The following is a 16,998-nucleotide window of genomic DNA, read 5'->3' as shown; positions in this document are numbered from 1 at the left end:
AATAAATAAATTGGAAAAAAAAAAGAAGATGTGGTATATATACACAATGGAATACTATGCAGCCATCAAAAGAAATGAAATCTTGCCATTTGCGACAACATGGATGGAACTAGAGCGTATCATGCTTAGCGAAATAAGTCAAGCGGAGAAAGACAACTATCATATGATCTCCCTGATATGAAGAACTGGTGATGCAACATGGGGTCTTAAGGGGGTAGGAGAAGAATAAATGAAACAAGATGGGATTGGGAGGGAGACAAACCATAAGTGACTCTTAATCTCACAAAACAAACTGAGGGTTGCTGGGGGGAGGGGGGTTGGGAGAAGGGGGGTGGGGTTATGGACATTGGGGAGGGTATGTGCTTTGGTGAGTGCTGTGAAGTGTGTAAACCTGGTGATTCACAGACCTGTACCCCTGGGGATAAAAATATATGTTTATAAAAAATAAAAAATAAATAAATAAAAATTAAAAAATAAAAAAAGGGAGCCACAGGCAAGGTCTGTATTAAAACCATTAGGAACTCATTTTTCAAGGATCTGTGTGATAGGTGGAGATAAGGCTGTTTGGTAGCTACAACCAGAAGTGGGGTTCTCTGAATGCCAACCACCAGATTTGGGTTAATATTTTAGACAATGCCAGTCATTACAGGTTCTTTTTTTTATGATGACAATAATTTTCTTGAGCAAGTCAGAGATACAATGAAGGTGGTAGTGAGATGTGCCTGGAAGCAGTGTGCAACATTGACAACAGGCAATGTGCATTTAAATTAAACACACAGAGGGGATGGTGTGTGCTACCTACACATGGGCACACTCAAATGGTTGATAAATGGAGGAACAGGCCCCCAAGACCTTTTGAAATGGTTGGTGTCTGATTTAATAGGAGTCCAGAAAGCAGTAAGGAAAAAAAAAAAATAAATATCTAAAAGTCATTCTGCAGGAAGAACTACTAGTATTTACTCATCAGGAGACTCTGGGGTGGAGAAGAAGAAAATATCAAAATGGGACTCGGGGTTTTGGTCACTGAAGAAAAACAAAGTGGTATGATTAATGAAAATGGAGAGTTTCTAAAGGACATGGGTGGGAAGCAGGGAGGGCAGAAAGGCACCGCAGGGAGGAGAAATGATCAATTGTGTTTGTAGATGCTGAATTTCCAGCGATAGCAAAGGAACCAAATGGGGATGCTCTAGAGGCAGCTGGAAGTGGGTGATTAGAGGGCTTGATGTATATACTTGGTAGTCAACAAAATGCCTGGACCCCTGACCACAATTTATCAAATGATACAAATGCAGCACTGTTGGAATACGGATTGAGTTTAATACTTCCAGTTCAGGTAAAGCATTGCAGGAAAAAAAAGAGATCAATCAAAACTTTAAATCCAGATTTCCTTTCTTTAGTGATATTCATTTTGTATTAATTTTGTCTTGATTTTTTTTTTTGGGTGTCAACATTAAAACTCATTCATGAAGGAAAAAAGAAGAACCCGATGATAGCTACACCCTTTTAATCTGATGTTAGGGCTGTAACCCCCAAAACACAGCAGTCAGGGATCCTGCCTCAAAACTGAACTCCGCCCCACCCCACCTCCCACATCCAAATCAAAGAAACAGAACAAAAACCTCACTAAGCACCTCTTAGCATTAAGTTAAATATTTTTAGGTGACAAGTGGCTGCCGTCTCTTGCATGAGGAATTAACACTTAGTCCATTAAGTACATAAATTAGGTTTTTGGAACTCAGGATTTATTTCTACCCTATAATTAAATGCATTGTCTTCCCTAAAACTTTTAATTCTGATAATGGATGAAGCTTATGCATAATGGATGCGATATAACGGTTTTTGATTATTCCTGCTTGGCTGTAATTGACTTGATTAATCTATTTATTCTCTTGGTTATATATCAGAGAATTGATGACCTGTTTGCACATCTTTCCCAACGTGTGGCTTATATTTGCTTAGCAGGTAATTTCAAACCGCCCTTGAATTGGAATGGTGAATGCTTTCCCAAACTTCTAAGCAACAGGTTTCCAGTTACCTTCAAGAGCCCCCCAGTCGATGTCCTGGTTCTCGGGTTTGTGCAGGGCAGGGTATCTGTTAAAGAGGTTGGCAATGAAAGCCAAGTTCAACTTGGGGTTCCCTCGGACTACATCTGTGGCTGTGACAAACTGCCGGCAGCCCAGCCTCTCTGCCTGCTGCAGCATGCATTCTGCCCTCTGGATGTCATCCTTCTCCTGCAAAAGGGAAAAGGCCAGTTCAAGGTTGGGTCAAGGCTGTCCATGCAGAAAGGAGGTAGGAGAACATGAACAAGAAATGGGAATCTTATGGGCGCACTTGGTGTTTAACCTCAGATCGACACTTAATCATGGCATAGGATTACTTCTGTGTGCCTGAACTGAAATCAGCAAGTAAAATGTTCCTCAGAAATTGAGACATCGAGTCTCTTGTCTCTCTCTATACAGAACCAGGTCAGATGAAGGCTTGGTTGTCCTGTTCTTAAAGAGATTCAGATTCTATATAGAAGTTTCTCATTTAAGCAGATCTTAGTTATTTTCAACGATGAAACTTCCCTTTTATTATTTGCTTACAGATCCTGTGTGATTTCATCTACCAAAAGTGTCCATTTATTGTCATAAATAACACTATTATCAGTTCATCAGAGACATTCCCACCACTCAGTACGAACTTTCGATTCATAGAGCCACCTTTCCCACACGTGGAGCTGTTGTGCGTGTGACTCAAACACAATGAATGTGATCAGTTAGTCGAGCTACACATGGTCAGTGATGAATCTGTAGCAGCAATTTGGCTTTTGCAGACTTCAGACCAGGGGCTTGACATGTTAACAGTCTGTTCAAATAGTTCTAGGGAATCTCCAGTCATCTGTAAGTAGACTCTTACCTGAACATACAGTTTTGTTGAAAGGTGGTCCACCATTCTTAAAATGTTTAGGAGTCTATGACCCCACCAAGTTTCAGGAAACGGAACTTTTCATTGTTTATTAATATAATGCTTTCCGAGATACTGCTGCACATTACACACTTCATGAGCTTGTCATTTGGGAATGAGTTGACTTAAATATTAACATTGGATTTAACTCTAAACGAGGCTTAAGACTGGATAATACTCTCGAGGTGAGTATGAGTGGTGGCAAAATCAGTGTGAACATTCCGACCCATGCTGTGCGGTCTTTAAGAACTCTCAAACCAGACACGTCTAAGAACTCACACAATCCTACCTAGGGCTTTCCTCCCGTTATCCGCCGCCCACAATGATGTGGTGATGTAGATTGTGGCTGGGTGAATGTTGGAGCCACCCTGAGTTTAAATCCTTTCTATACCATGGCTCTGCAGTCACCAGATGACTACTACCCTCTCTGACCTTCAGCCTTCTCAACTATCAACCTGGTATTTCACACTTAGCTTAGTGATATTTGCAACAGTGAGAGGCCATGTATGCAAAGTGCCTAGCATAGTGCCTGGCACTGGAGGGGGTGTTGTCTCCTTGTCATTACCAGAGGAGAAGGACTCCAACCTTGGATCAAATAGCTTCCAATAATCTATCATACTAAGTAATCCATCTGAGACTCAGCTTTTTCATTGAGAATTTATTTGTAAAAATATCCTACTGATTTCCAGAAATAATATTCAGGCACCTAAAAATAAACACAATAATACTTTTTGGTGTCCTTGTGTCTCTTAAATGATGAGACATACAGACGTGCCTACCATGGTGTGTAGCACTTGAGCAGTATTAGTTTCTTTCTTTCCTGCCTATTTTCAGATGTACTTTCCCACAGTTATAATCCCAAACCATGAACAGTTGTTAACAGTTTTAACAGGGTTTTAAGCAGACACAGGCACTCCTGGAAATCCCAGAGTCAGGGTCACGCAGGGCCACGGAACTGCCAACGCAAGGAAACATCACATTCTCTAAACACAACTTGGGACACGGCCTTACCCTTAGTCCTGACATGTCAATAACAACCGCAGGGATACCTTCTTCATCTCCTTTTGGAGCCACCTGCTCAAGCAGGTGGTAATAAGCTTTTGAGTCCTATGAGAAATTAAGAAATTACAATTTCAGAATAGCACAGCTAATCACACACTTAGCACAACTATAATTTCCCAAAAGCAAACATATTATATTTCTTATTTGACTGTCATTCAAGAATGCAACTTAATTAACAAAGCTGGAAGCATTCACTAATTTGAATTTTCTATTTCTCTGTTTACGTATCATCCTGGACTTTCTTTTTCGATGGAACGTAACAAATATAGGAGATACACAAAAAGCAACCCAAAGAAGCAAATGCTATTCTGTTGTTCTTAGGGGAGAAAAATAATTTATTTGTAGGTATTAAATTATATATAGGAAAATATATATACCTTTATATTGCTGTAGAAGTCAGTCAGCTAAGGTTTAATTAAAAAAAAAAGTGACAGAAAAAGGAAGCAGAAGTTTAAAGCAGAGTTTAAAAACACATTTATATGGACAATCAGCAAAAGAAAAATAAGGATTTCAAAGACAGAAGGTTGAAGCAGTAACAAGCGATCTTTATGTAATAGGAGATATTAAGATGACAAGCACATTCAATGTTTATCAAGAAGTTGGAAAAAAATGGTTAACTTTGATGACAGCAGATTGGATACCGTTATTGAATTCTCACATTTTCCTAGATTTACAAATATGGTTATTGAAGAAAAGATTTCGCAGAATCCTAGACTTAGAATTATAAGTTCATGCTCATTCAATACAGATCATCAGGTAATTTGTTTAAATAATTTAAAATCATCTTAATTTCTCTTAAAGACTGAAAAATCAGCTGTTGTTCTTTTTGTTTTTAAAACTGGGTGGGGCCTGGGGACCGCAGAGGTAGGCTCCCCATTAATGTCTAATGACATTAGAGACATTAGAACAAGAGAAAGCCTGCCACTGATGTTGCACCTGGGGAAACTGATTTTTATCCCTCCCTTGCACCCTCCCCTTCTCTTACTTTTCGCCGTAGCTATTTTGAAGTCAGTGAAAGTTGTGTGCAGGTGTTGGGCACAAATCAAATCTGCTTGCCACCTGTTACATCTCGTTAGCTTTGCTTCTCACTCGCTGTAGGGTGGGTGTTCTCCCCAAGTTTGCTGACCTGGTTGATTTCAGGGCGCCTCCCAAAGCTGCCAGATGCTCAGACACACATCACAGTGTTGACCCTGGGCACGTGCACCTGCCCCCTGGTGACAGCCACCACCCCAGTCTCGGCTCAGCTTGTCAGTGCCCATGGTTATTATTCTAAGAAAGACAGCTTTTTAGGGATAAGAAATCCGGCAAATGTATGGCTCAGATGAAGCAGCCTAATTTTGGCTGAAAAGCTTGAAAATTTTGGCTGAAACAGGTGCAGAGCTTACGGGCTGGACACCGAGGAAGGTAACACTGCTGTCTGACTCCTGTTAATCCCTGTTTGGTTGGTGGTGCCACGCCCTCAATAACCAGTGAAAGTGGCATAGTTAGAAAAATGCATTTGGCCTTATTAGCTTAGGTGCTAAGGAATGGGGGACGTTCCATCTGGAAGCTTCTGTCTAACTAGCACCATGCCCAGCGGCCACTGAGTCCACAGCGAGGGAAAGCTGTCAAAGAAACAGAAGCGTGGGAGACTCTTGGTGAGTCATGTGACCTTTCGTGGACTCTTTCTCTTTGGAGATTTCTTTAACTTTCAAGAAAGTGGAGCCTGAAATGCTTTATTCCTGCTGCCTCCCAGCATCTCATACGGTTCCTTAAGCTCCTTCCGTCTCGGCCCATCTGTCCTTAGTGCCAACAGCTGTTTTTCACCTTGACATGGGAATTCCACCAACTGGAAAACCACAGGGCATGCTTCCCTCAGCCTTTCCACACCTTGGGTCTCTGCTGTAGGACTGCCTGCCCTTCTGCTTGCCCTGGGGGACATTCTCACTGCAGAGAGTTTCCAGGTCATTAACTTTTAAAAACAACTCTGCTTTCTATAGAGGAAAACCTTGCAAGAAATTCACTGGCTGTTTCACAGAAGCACTATGTACGGTGCCCAAGTACAGGGGATCTTGGCAGCTGACGCGGGACTTGAATCCTGACCCAGCTCCCCAGCTGTACAAACCTGAACAAATTACTTAAGTTCTCTTCTACCTCAGTTTCCTTATCTGCAAAATGAGGAAACAATCATCTTTATCTCAACGGTTTTGTGTGAGGATTAAATGAGCCCATATACGTGGAAAGTAGGTAGAACAGGTCCTGGTAAGCACCAGACACCATGTTTGATATTCTTAGGGTCATTAGAAGAGGAATCTTCGTTTAATTTTTTTTTTTAAAGGATTCCCATCTGATGCTCTCAGCAGACGCTCCCTGATTTTTTATAAAATTGGGACATCCCCGTCCTACGCATACTCTCTTCCTTGAGAAGCAGTCTGACTCTCGCCCTTCCTCCCTCTACTTGCCAAAGCTGTGAGCCCAGGGAGGCCCACCTCCCTTTGGTGCTGAGGTCAGGTCACCACGGGGCCCACAGGCGGAGCTGCACGGGGAGTCCTGGGAGGCCCGAGCTGCTCCCACAGCCCCAGCCACCCTCTAACAAACTCTAGGGCTTCTGAAGTGATGGAGCTGAGTCTTTGTGCTTTCTCCAGGAATGCCCCAGTTCCCCATCTCCGCGGCAGTTGGTCCTGCTCCGAGCACACTCCTCCTACCTTGATGTCGGTGCTGAAGTTGCTGATTTTGCCGCAGCCTGCGTTCTCCAGGTGGTAATTAGCCCACCGCAGCAGGAGCTCCTCGGGGGACAGCTTCATCAAGTCCTCCAGACTCTCCCCTTCTCTCAAAAGAGCAATCAGGGCTGAAGAAGGACAAAAGCCGAAGAAAAATAAATACAGGGGATATTTGAAAGGATTAGTTAGAACTTCAATTGAGCTCTGCTGGAAAGCTGACATAGCAGATGTTATTTCTCTGGGGTGAGGGTACTTACAGCCCTTCCCATGGAACAAACACTTAATGATCATTCCCTTATCTATTATCCTCATTTTTCAGGTGGGGAAGACAAGTCACCAGTATATCTCAGTGCTATGCCCAAGAAGACCTTTGCAGAGCCACAGAAATAACCAAGACTGTCAGGGTCAGAAAGTTCTGCCGGGTCTGTCAGACCACCTTTCACCATATGACAACAGTTCTGCTTTTAAGAGATCAATTTTGTAATAATGACAATTGTCTTCTTGTCTGTTCCCATAGGTGTTTTATATTTCAAATGCTTACTTGCATAATTATAGCATCTCAAAAAGTATAATCAACTCTTTCCTCTATTTTCCCCAGCTAAATAAATACATTTTGCTCAGCTAGAAGGTTTAAATTGAGTCAAGGCTATAATCTATAAATCAGTTTTCTTTCTTGTGGGGTCTAAGTTTCTTATTTGCTTTTTCTCCTCTATTTTTAATATATATTGGTTTAAAAATGGCAACCCAGCGTTCTTCACTATTATTGTGATTTGGAGATAGAAATTAAAAAGTATGTATAACTAAAGATCAGAATTTGGCTACAAATTGCCTATTGGTGGGCTCTGTCCTGGAAAGCTAAAAGGTAACTCTGTTTTTTGTATGATTCTTATCATCAACTACTCCTTTTGTCTAAACAACTGGCTGCAATTATTCAAATGCAGATGAGATGCAGAGAGTAGACAGAATAAGATTGGCAGCTACAATAATTAGTTGCAAATCCTAAAACCCTACATATAATCTTCCATAGTTTCAGTAGGAAATAGATCAACTCTCTCCTAACCTGGAGCTAGCACTGTGAACTGCTTCATCAAATAGATTTAGAATGAGTCTATTTGTTACAAAGTATCTCGAGGTCAAGTAAACTCAGAAAAGCTCTTGTGGATAGAGCCTAGACAGCTAGACTGAGCTCTAGGTTCTAAACAAGCATTAGTCTGTGGTCTTAAAAAGCTTTTGCTCTGTCATTTTTAAAAAGTCTGGTCAGTGTGGATAGAAACTGTTACATTAATGCAAGGGATGCGATACAACTGTAGTTCTCAAAAGTTGGAAGATTCTCAGCTCAACGTTTCCTGACATCTTCCCCCTACAGCCCCCAGGCCATGCATTAATAAAAGGCCAAGCTACTCTTAACATCTGCGGCTTTGTGCATACCTTCATTTCTACTGAGTTCGATGTCAGCAAACAATCCAATCTTGATGACTTGCCACAAAAGTCCCAGGACCAGGTAAGGCTTCCCCTCCTTTAAGTCCTCAGCCCCGATGTTAACCACATGGCATCCAATGGCTGAAGCGGAATTCAGAGCCAGGTTCAAATTCTCCTGCGGGAGAAAAAGTATACAAATGTTGATTTTGGCTTTGCAGATGTCAAATTAAGGATTCCTGGATGACAACAATGCCTTGCTTCTGGGAAGTTCACAGGTCTAGAGGCATGGTCTTCATTAAATTTTGGCACTGAGAAAAAGCGGTAATTAACAGCTGAAAGAAAAAATCTGGGCGTATGCCTCTTCGATCAAACGGCACCCTGAGTCGAAAGCCTATCGTGGCCCAGATGAAACTAATGAGGGTTACAGTTTTCCATTTTGCCCTGTGTTGGAGCCTATGCCCTCAATGTCTCCATCTGCCAGACATAAAGGGGCACCTTTGAGGATAGTCACTGTCTTGTCATTGGCTATCATTAACAGCACAACTGTCAATGCAAATCATGGTCACAAAAAAGAATAACAAAACAGCTTTTTGACTTTCAGATTGGGTATTAAGAGAATGAAAAAGACACAAATCAAATTCCTAGAAAAGATAAGAGTACTTTTTACTGAGACAATTTATTGAGTATCCATGATATCTAAGGACCTGAAGTATAAACGCACCTATTCATACACACACACAAACAGGCACACACACATATAGACTACATGTTCTTATATAATGTGTATATAACTCATACACAGTTGGAATAGAATCAATGACATTTTTAGTCTAGAATCTGTACACTGTTCTTGGGTCCAGACAGGAGAAGATATTAGAGGCAGTGATGTATAGAAGTTGTTTTTATGACAAATTAAAAATAAAACCAGACCACTAGTGAATTGGAAAGGGACTATCAGAAAAGTGGTCTTGGCAGGAAAAAATATAAGTGGAAAAAAGACAGTCTCTTTAATAAGTGGTGCTGGGAAAATTGGACAGCTATGTGTAGAAGAATGAAACTCGACCATTCTCTTACACCATACACAAAGATAAACTCGAAATGGATAAAAGACTTCAATGTGAGGTAGGAATCCATCAGAATCATAGAGGAGAATATAGGCAGCAACCTCTTTGACATCGGCCACAGCAACTTCTTTCAAGATAAGTCTCCAAAGACAAAGGAAACAAAAGCAAAAATGAATTTTGGGGACTTCATCAAGATCAAAATCTTCTGCATAGCAAAGGAAACAGTCAACAAAACAAAGAGGCAACTCATGGAATGGGAGAAGATATTCATAAATGACAAAACAGACAAAGGGCTGATATCTGAGATCTATAAAGAACTCCTCAAACTCAACACACACAAAACAGATAATCATGTCAAAAAATGGGCAGAAGACATGAACAGACACTTCACCAAAGAAGACATATAAATGGCTAACAGACACATGAAAAATGTTCATCATCACTAGCCATCAGGGAGATTAAAATCAAAACCACATTGAGATACCACCTTACACCAGTTAGAACGGCCAAAATTAACAAGACAGGAAACACCATGTGTTGGAGAGGATGTGGAGAAAGGGGAACCCTCTTACACTGTTGGTGGGAATGCAAGTTGGTACAGCCACTTTGGAAAACAGTGTGGAGATTCTTCAAGAAATTAAAAATAGAGCTACCCTATGACCCTGCAATTACACTTCTGGATATTTACCCCAAAGATACAGATGTAGTGAAAAGAAGGGCCATCTGTATCCCAGTGTTCATAGCAGCAATGGCCACAGTCACCAAACTGTGGAAAGAATCAAGATGTCCTTCAATGGACGAAAGGATAAGGAAGATGTTGTCCATATATACTATGGAGTATTATGCCTCCATCAGAAAGGATGAATACCCAACTTTAGTATCAACATGGACAGGACTGGAAGAGATTATGCTGAGTGAAATAAGTCAAGCAGAGAAAGTCATATGGTTTCACTTATTTGTGGAGCATAAGAAATAACACAGAGGACATGGGGTGATGGAGAGAAGAAGGGAGTTGGGGAGTTGGGAGAAATTGGAGGGGGAGACAAACCATGAGAGACTACGGACTCTGAAAAACAATCTGAGGGTTTTAGAGGGCCAGGGGGTGGGAGGTTGGGGGAGCCTAATGGTGGGTATTATGGAGGGCATGTATTGCATGGAGCACTAGGTGTGGTGCATAAACAATGAATTCTGGAACACTGAAAAGAAATTTAAATAAATAAATAAATAAATAGATAGATAAATAAAAGTGGCATTGGGGTGGCTGAGTGGCTCAGTGGGTTAAGCCTCTGCCTTCAGCTCAGGTCATGATCTCAGGGTCCTGGGATCGAGCCCCTCATAGGGTTCTCTGCTCAGCAGGGAGCCTGCTTCCCCCTCTTTCTCTGCCTGCCTCTCTGCCTGTGATCTCTCTGCCAACTAAATAAATAAAATCTTAAAAAAAAAATAGAAAAGAAAAGGAAAGTGGGTTTTGCCCTAGTGTAGAGCTCAAATGTTGAATGAAAAATCTCCTTCCTATTTATGGCCAATACTAAAACATGACATCAAGATAAAATTTAACATGAAGTGCATTCATATAGGTTTAATCATTGTTCTCACTTTGGTTACCACTTCCATTTTATTTTTTTTTTAAGATTTTATTTATTTGACAGAGAGAGATCACAAGTAGGCAGAGAGGCAGGCAGAGAGAGAGAGAGGGAAGCAGGCTCCCTGCCGAGCAGAGAGCCTGATGTGGGACTCGATCCCAGGACCCTGAGATCATGACCTGAGCCGAAGGCAGCGGCTTAACCCACTGAGCCACCCAGGCGCCCAACCACTTCCATTTTAAAAGTACATGGTACTGCTTACAACCAAACAGCATAATATATTGTTCATGATTTAAGGAGTGAGACATGCTTTCTGAGCAAGGGAATTATAATAGTGTTGAAACACTGGAACATTACACAGAAACACAGCTTACTTACTACTGATTACTGTTCCAGCTAATCAACAAATTGAAGGAATAAAACCAAGTTATATATATCACACTGGTGGCTGTGGCCAGTACCACCATGGGCTCCTAGAGGTCTTCCTGTTTGTCGCCCCCTCACTTCTTAGAAAGGCTTATCTTTTCGGCTAATACGCTGTGGATTTGGCATCAGCTCGAAGATAAATTGCTAGGGAAAGTGGAATTAAAACTTTAGCCAACATGAATTTTATTCATAAGTGGCCAAAACAAACAAAGAATGCCCCCCCAACTACTAACATCCCACCAACATTCCCCAGCCCAGGTCCCCTGTTCTATTAATAAAAGATACAACTGTCTCCCTCTGTCCCCATGAGTCATGACGAATCACCAGCCACAGAGCCGAGTTTGGGATTAATGTCCAAGCACCTGGGGAAGCCTGGCTCCCCCTCTCCAGGGCTCATTCATTCTAAGCACACTCTTACAGCTTAGTAACAGAGAGAAGGCATACCTGAATGGTGAAGGGGGTGAGTTTCTTTTTGTTGATTGTCCTTTCATCAATTGTGTCTGGCACTGACAGGTTGATCATTTTACTGGGGGGAAAAAAAAAGAAAGAAAGAAACAATTAAATTAAAGAAAGCTGTCCTTGGAATAACAGAGTCCAGTGACACTGAATTTAAATTCTAGCAATACTATCAGCGAATAAGGCAGCAATATAATCTGTGTGATCCAGTGTTTAGATAAAACATCAGTTATGCAATTTTGATGAGATTCAAACTCTCTATGAGAAATGTCAATGTTACTGAAATCACACTAATATGTTGAGGCAGGAAATAAAGACCCCACTTTATTCATGCATGTAAGAGGCTGCAAAATCATCCTGGTGTCCTTAGCATATTAAGAAATTCTGGGTAGAAAACCAAGGCAAATCCTCCATAAGTACTTTACTTTCTCAGCTGTGAAGATTGTATATAAATGACTATATATATACTAATATAAATGACTACCTGTACACTTCTGAGCTGATATAAGGTCCAAATTTCTCTCTGACACCTGGTGGAACTCTATACTGTTAACCAAGTGGATGATAAAATATTTTATATCCTGCTGTAGTCGTTGTTGTATCAGTGCTTGGGAAGTATCACCCATGTAAGTGTCTAATACATTGATCAAATGTCTAAAGTAAGCAATTTTTATTTATAAAAAACTACTTTCACTCATTTAGCTTTGGTGTAACCTCTTGGGACATCAAAAATAAATTTCCTTACGTCACCTCCATCTTATTTAAAGAAAGGAAGTTGAAAAAGCAAATCCAAAGAACCCACAACAAATACAAAGAATAGTAAACTTGACTGTGGTTATTTGTTTTTTGTTTAAAGATTTTTATTTATTTATTTGAAAGACAGAAGGAGACATGAGAGGAAGGAGGGTCCCAGGGAAAAGCAGACTCCCCGCTGAGCAGGGAGCCCAGTGTGGGGCTCGATCCTGTGATCTCAGGATCGTGACTGAACAGAAGGCAGTCGGTTATCCAAAAGAACCACCCAAGCACCCTGGCTACTTGTTTTTAATGAGAAATCAGCATTAACACTTTTTCCTCACAACTTTTTAAGCAACTACCTTTTCTTTGGTGTTCTTTAAAGATGCATTTCTATAACTTTGTAGTGTGTGTGTATATATACATATATTTAAATAAAAGACACTTTATTGCAATTCAGGCAAAACAAACTCAAGTCATTATTTAAAAAATCTGAAACTGTTGGTGACATAGAAACCATGGGAGATGGCAGGAGGGAGGGGTGACTTTAGCAAGCAGAAGGTAACCTTGCTCTTGAAAAGCTGATGGTGCAATTATAGAGACAAATTATATGGACACGAAAAGTTACATAAGGATCCAACAGAAGAGCATTATAATGGCTTCCAGAGTCTACGAATATGTGCTTTGAGAATCCAGTGACGGGAAAGACCCCTGGGGGACTGGAATAGACCAGAAACTATTAGGGTCAAAGGATTTCTATAGGAGAAGAAGATGCAGAAGGGTATTCTTAAAGATAAAAGGCAGGGGTGCCTCAGTGCTCAGTGGGTTAAGCCTCTGCCTTCGGCTCAGGTCATGGTCTCTGCTCAGCAGGGAGCCTACTCCCCGCCCCCGCCCCCGCCCTGCCTGCCTCCTCTCTCTGTCTACTTGTGATCTCTGTCTGTCAAATAAATAAATAAAATCTTTAAAAAAAAAAAAATAAAAGGCAAAGCCATAGTTGCAGTTATGAGAAGGATGGGGATGGGGGAGAGTAAATATGGTTGCAGATATCTTCATTATTCACAGAGCAATTCACTCAGTAGCCTGGGCTGGGTACCTGAGTCATGGGTGGTCCTTGGAGATAAAACTAGAAGGGTATTGAGGAAAGATGATGGAGTGCATTGGATGCCAACCTAAGGAATTAGAACTTGATCCTGAGGCTATATTCTTTTATGTCTTTTTTTTTTTCCCCCTTTTTGGCAGTTGAAAGTTTTAAAATGAAATATCTGTGTGCACTCTAATAAGTAAAATACCAAAAGCAGAGCTGTTCTACTCAGAGCAGGGAAGATGGGGTTCTAAGTCTTGTCCATCCATCCTTCCCTTCAATTCCTGCGCCCATCGGAGACTGGGCATTTCAAGCCTTTTCACTAACTGCATGTGTGACAGCGGTATCAGAAGCCGCTAAAGCCAGAGCTACAGAAGCATTTCAAAGACGCCGTCATGACCATTTGTGTGTTGAGGTCTTCCACAGACTGAAGACATTCCTCTTTGCCAGGGGTCCCAGCATTTGCATTGCATGTTTTTATGAACCCCCTCAAAAGTCCTTTTGCTTAAGGACTTGCATTGGGTTTCTTCAGTGATCATGCTGCTATTATCAATCTATGTATTTTCTGGGCCAGGTCATGTTCAGATGAAGCCAAGTGGGATATAATTTCAAAAATAATTGCTTTGGGCCTTGTATTATTACATCGTTATCTGTACATATTTGTCTCTATGCTGCCCATCCCTCTCCTCCAACCAAGTAATAACAGTTTTAAGTTTCTCATTATAAGTTGCTTTTGAAATTAGTTTGCTTTCCAAGGACCTGCCAAGTAAAAGTCCGGAAAGCATTTTGGGTCCCCCTGAGTACCAAAGGAAGCTGGTCTAGAATAAACCCAATGAATCATTGGTATTCCCCAAAATTCCAGGAACACCTTTGGAAAACCAAGAAGGAAGCGTTATTTACCAAAGGACAATGCCATCCCCAACGGCACTGAAGAGATCATTTGTGTTCGGATCCATCGGAATAACATGCCGACAGTCAGGGTCATTCTCCAGGGCTTTGTTGATCCAGTTGACGAAGGCGTACTTCTCTTCCTCTGCAAGTAAATGATAAAAATGACTTACCTGCAAAGTGAAAATCTGACATAAACACAATTACACACATGGAGAGACATTGAGATATTACCTGGTCCCTTATCCTATCATCTTCTATTTTTTGACATTAGAAAATCTCAGATGACTTGGGGAATAGGCACAGAATCTCTGTTCACTCCAAGTCATAAAATATATGGCAGGCAGATTGAGAAATTTTATATATCATACACAACTATCATATAAAACTATATATATAAGTAATAAAGATATATTTTATTTATATGCAGATACAATTTTTAAAAAAGATTTTATTTATTTATTTGACACAGGAGAGAGATCACAAGTAGGCAGAGAGGGGAAAGCAGGCTCCCTGCTGAGCAGAGAGTCGAATGCGGGGGGGGGGGGGGGGGGGGGGGGGGTTAATGACCTGAGCAGAGGCTTAAGCGACACAGGCACCCCTGTAGATACAATTTAAATATGAATGTGATCTCATGCTTATAAGACAAAATTCAGGCTGCTGATAGCCCAGCCAATTTAAATGAGGGATAATCACAGATAATTCCTATAATATCTCTGAGTTTCTTTATACAATTAGAGTGAAATTGCTATGAAATACAATCTTTTGTCCTATACACTTTCTTTCCTATCAGTAAAGCTGCCAGAAGTTGATTTTGGAAGTTTAACTAAAACCTCAAGTTATGCCTTACAGCCCAGCACCGTGTCTCCCAAATTGTGTGTCACCGAAAACAACAGCGTCGCTCAGAAGAATTCTGAGTCACAAAAGTTTGGGAAGCACTCCACAGCGCATCACAGTCTTGAAGATTCATCATGTATATTCATATAATTTCTATCTTCGAAAGTCAAAGGTTAAACGCGGTCTCCATAATTACTGACCGTCCTTAACCATGAACGTATCTTTAAGACCAGCTAATGTTTTGAAGAACTCAACTTGGAGTTGAGAGTTAGGATCGCTCTTCCTCCATTATGTCCCTGGAACTGACCCACCAACCACAGGACAATAGGCAGTAGTCAATAAACTTGCGTTGGGCTTCTTTGTACCCCTTAGGTGTGAAAACCAGGTTCAGACTCTGTAACCCCGGAAGGCACAGATCCTTTCCATGTGGCTCCCCTTCCTTCTACCCCGCCAGTCTTCCCTCATGCCAGCACCCACCCCACTTCCGCACCCATGGGGGCGACCTACCTGAATAGGAGTGCTGGGTGCCGACACTAGACTGCTCCGACGTGCCACCGATGGCACAGATGCCTTCCTTCTTGTTGATCGCCTTTCTAAAGGTCTTGGCAACCTCTGTGCTTTTTAGGCCATGAAAAACCTGCCAAAATGTAATGTATCTTTACAAACCCAATCTGTGATCAAGAAAGCCATAAAGTGAAGAACACGTAACATTGAAGCAAGGAGGGTGGGAATGTATTTCTGGATATTTTTTTTCCAGTGGAAGTCCCAGGTGTCAAATGCATCTCCTGGAATTCTGTATCGTACTCACCTTGATGAACTCATCAAAGCTGATCCTCCCATCCTGGTCTAGGTCACCTGTAGCCATCAGGTTTTCTGTGATTTCTCTCACTCTGTACCCAGGCAGAGGCAAGCAAGCAGCCTTGAACAAGTCATTCAGTTCATTGCAGCTGATGTACCCGTTGCCGTCGGTGTCTGCAAGGCAAGCGACCACCTGAAGTTTCAGGGCAATTCGGGTACCAGAATGAAGAGGTGAGGGAAAGGTGAGATGGGAGGGGCGTGTGCTGCAGAGGCAATCATTCAGCGGCCACAGCCCGACCCCAGGCAAGAGCTAAGTCTCACGAGTTTCTATGAGAGAGGGGCATTCGGGTTACTTTCAACTTCCATGAGTCACCATGTCACAACAGAGATTCTGGAAGCAGAATCCAAAGAGACTTTCGTAGGAACAGATGGGAAATAAATCACAAGCTTAGAGATACAAAGAAAAACTATGGAATAGTAGAAAAACAGAGGAAACCAAAGAAAGAAGACAAGATAAAAACAGGAGAAAAGCTGTAGGTGTCAAGGGGTCCATTCCATGCTTTGATAGAGAAAGTAATTTTCTTAAAGTAGACCTTTCAAAATAAAGTTCCCCCAGCTCCTCTGGCCAATACCACTGTATTCTTTCCACGTGTACCATTTTGCTTATGTTACCATTGCATCGATTCTCTCCTGAAGCCACTCAGTAAAGAGGAGAATTATGGGATGTGAGCTGCCTGGTCTACTCACCAACTTTGGCAAAAGCCTCTCTGAGCTCCATCATTTCTTCGTCGGACACTGATCCTCTGGCCATTTTTATTGCTTGAGGGAACAGATCTGGAGAAGGAAAAGAACACAAGGAATTACTTCTGTGCATCTTAGTTCTTAAAGTACCACGTTAAGCAGCAATCTCCGCTTATTAAATGAAGAAATATCCCTCTGCATCACTCATGATTTATAACTATCTTTCCAATAGGTAAGAAATCGCCTTATTTTCAACCCTCCATGTGGTG

The 16,998-nt window shown here is 41.5% G+C and overlaps 1 protein-coding gene across 1 annotated transcript in view; it reads right to left on the bottom strand.

Annotated features, from left to right (window-relative positions):
• Positions 1–16,998, bottom strand: part of LCP1 (lymphocyte cytosolic protein 1) — a 55,763-nt gene that overhangs the window by 17,124 nt on the left and 21,641 nt on the right. Inside the window, exons 2-10 of the mRNA XM_044249750.1 lie at positions 16,736–16,822; positions 15,999–16,162; positions 15,698–15,827; positions 14,366–14,498; positions 11,641–11,722; positions 8,136–8,301; positions 6,693–6,835; positions 3,958–4,053; positions 2,036–2,231 (exon numbers count right to left, since the gene is read on the bottom strand). Coding sequence (XP_044105685.1) covers positions 2,036–2,231; positions 3,958–4,053; positions 6,693–6,835; positions 8,136–8,301; positions 11,641–11,722; positions 14,366–14,498; positions 15,698–15,827; positions 15,999–16,162; positions 16,736–16,822 — 1,197 coding nt within the window. The remainder of the gene's footprint in view (positions 1–2,035; positions 2,232–3,957; positions 4,054–6,692; positions 6,836–8,135; positions 8,302–11,640; positions 11,723–14,365; positions 14,499–15,697; positions 15,828–15,998; positions 16,163–16,735; positions 16,823–16,998) is intronic.

Source organism: Neovison vison, chromosome 5 (assembly GCF_020171115.1).
Source record: "Neovison vison isolate M4711 chromosome 5, ASM_NN_V1, whole genome shotgun sequence".
Lineage (NCBI taxonomy): Eukaryota > Metazoa > Chordata > Mammalia > Carnivora > Mustelidae > Neogale > Neogale vison.
The sequence above is the reverse complement of the archived record's forward strand: the minus strand, read 5'-3'. Positions and strand labels throughout refer to the sequence as shown.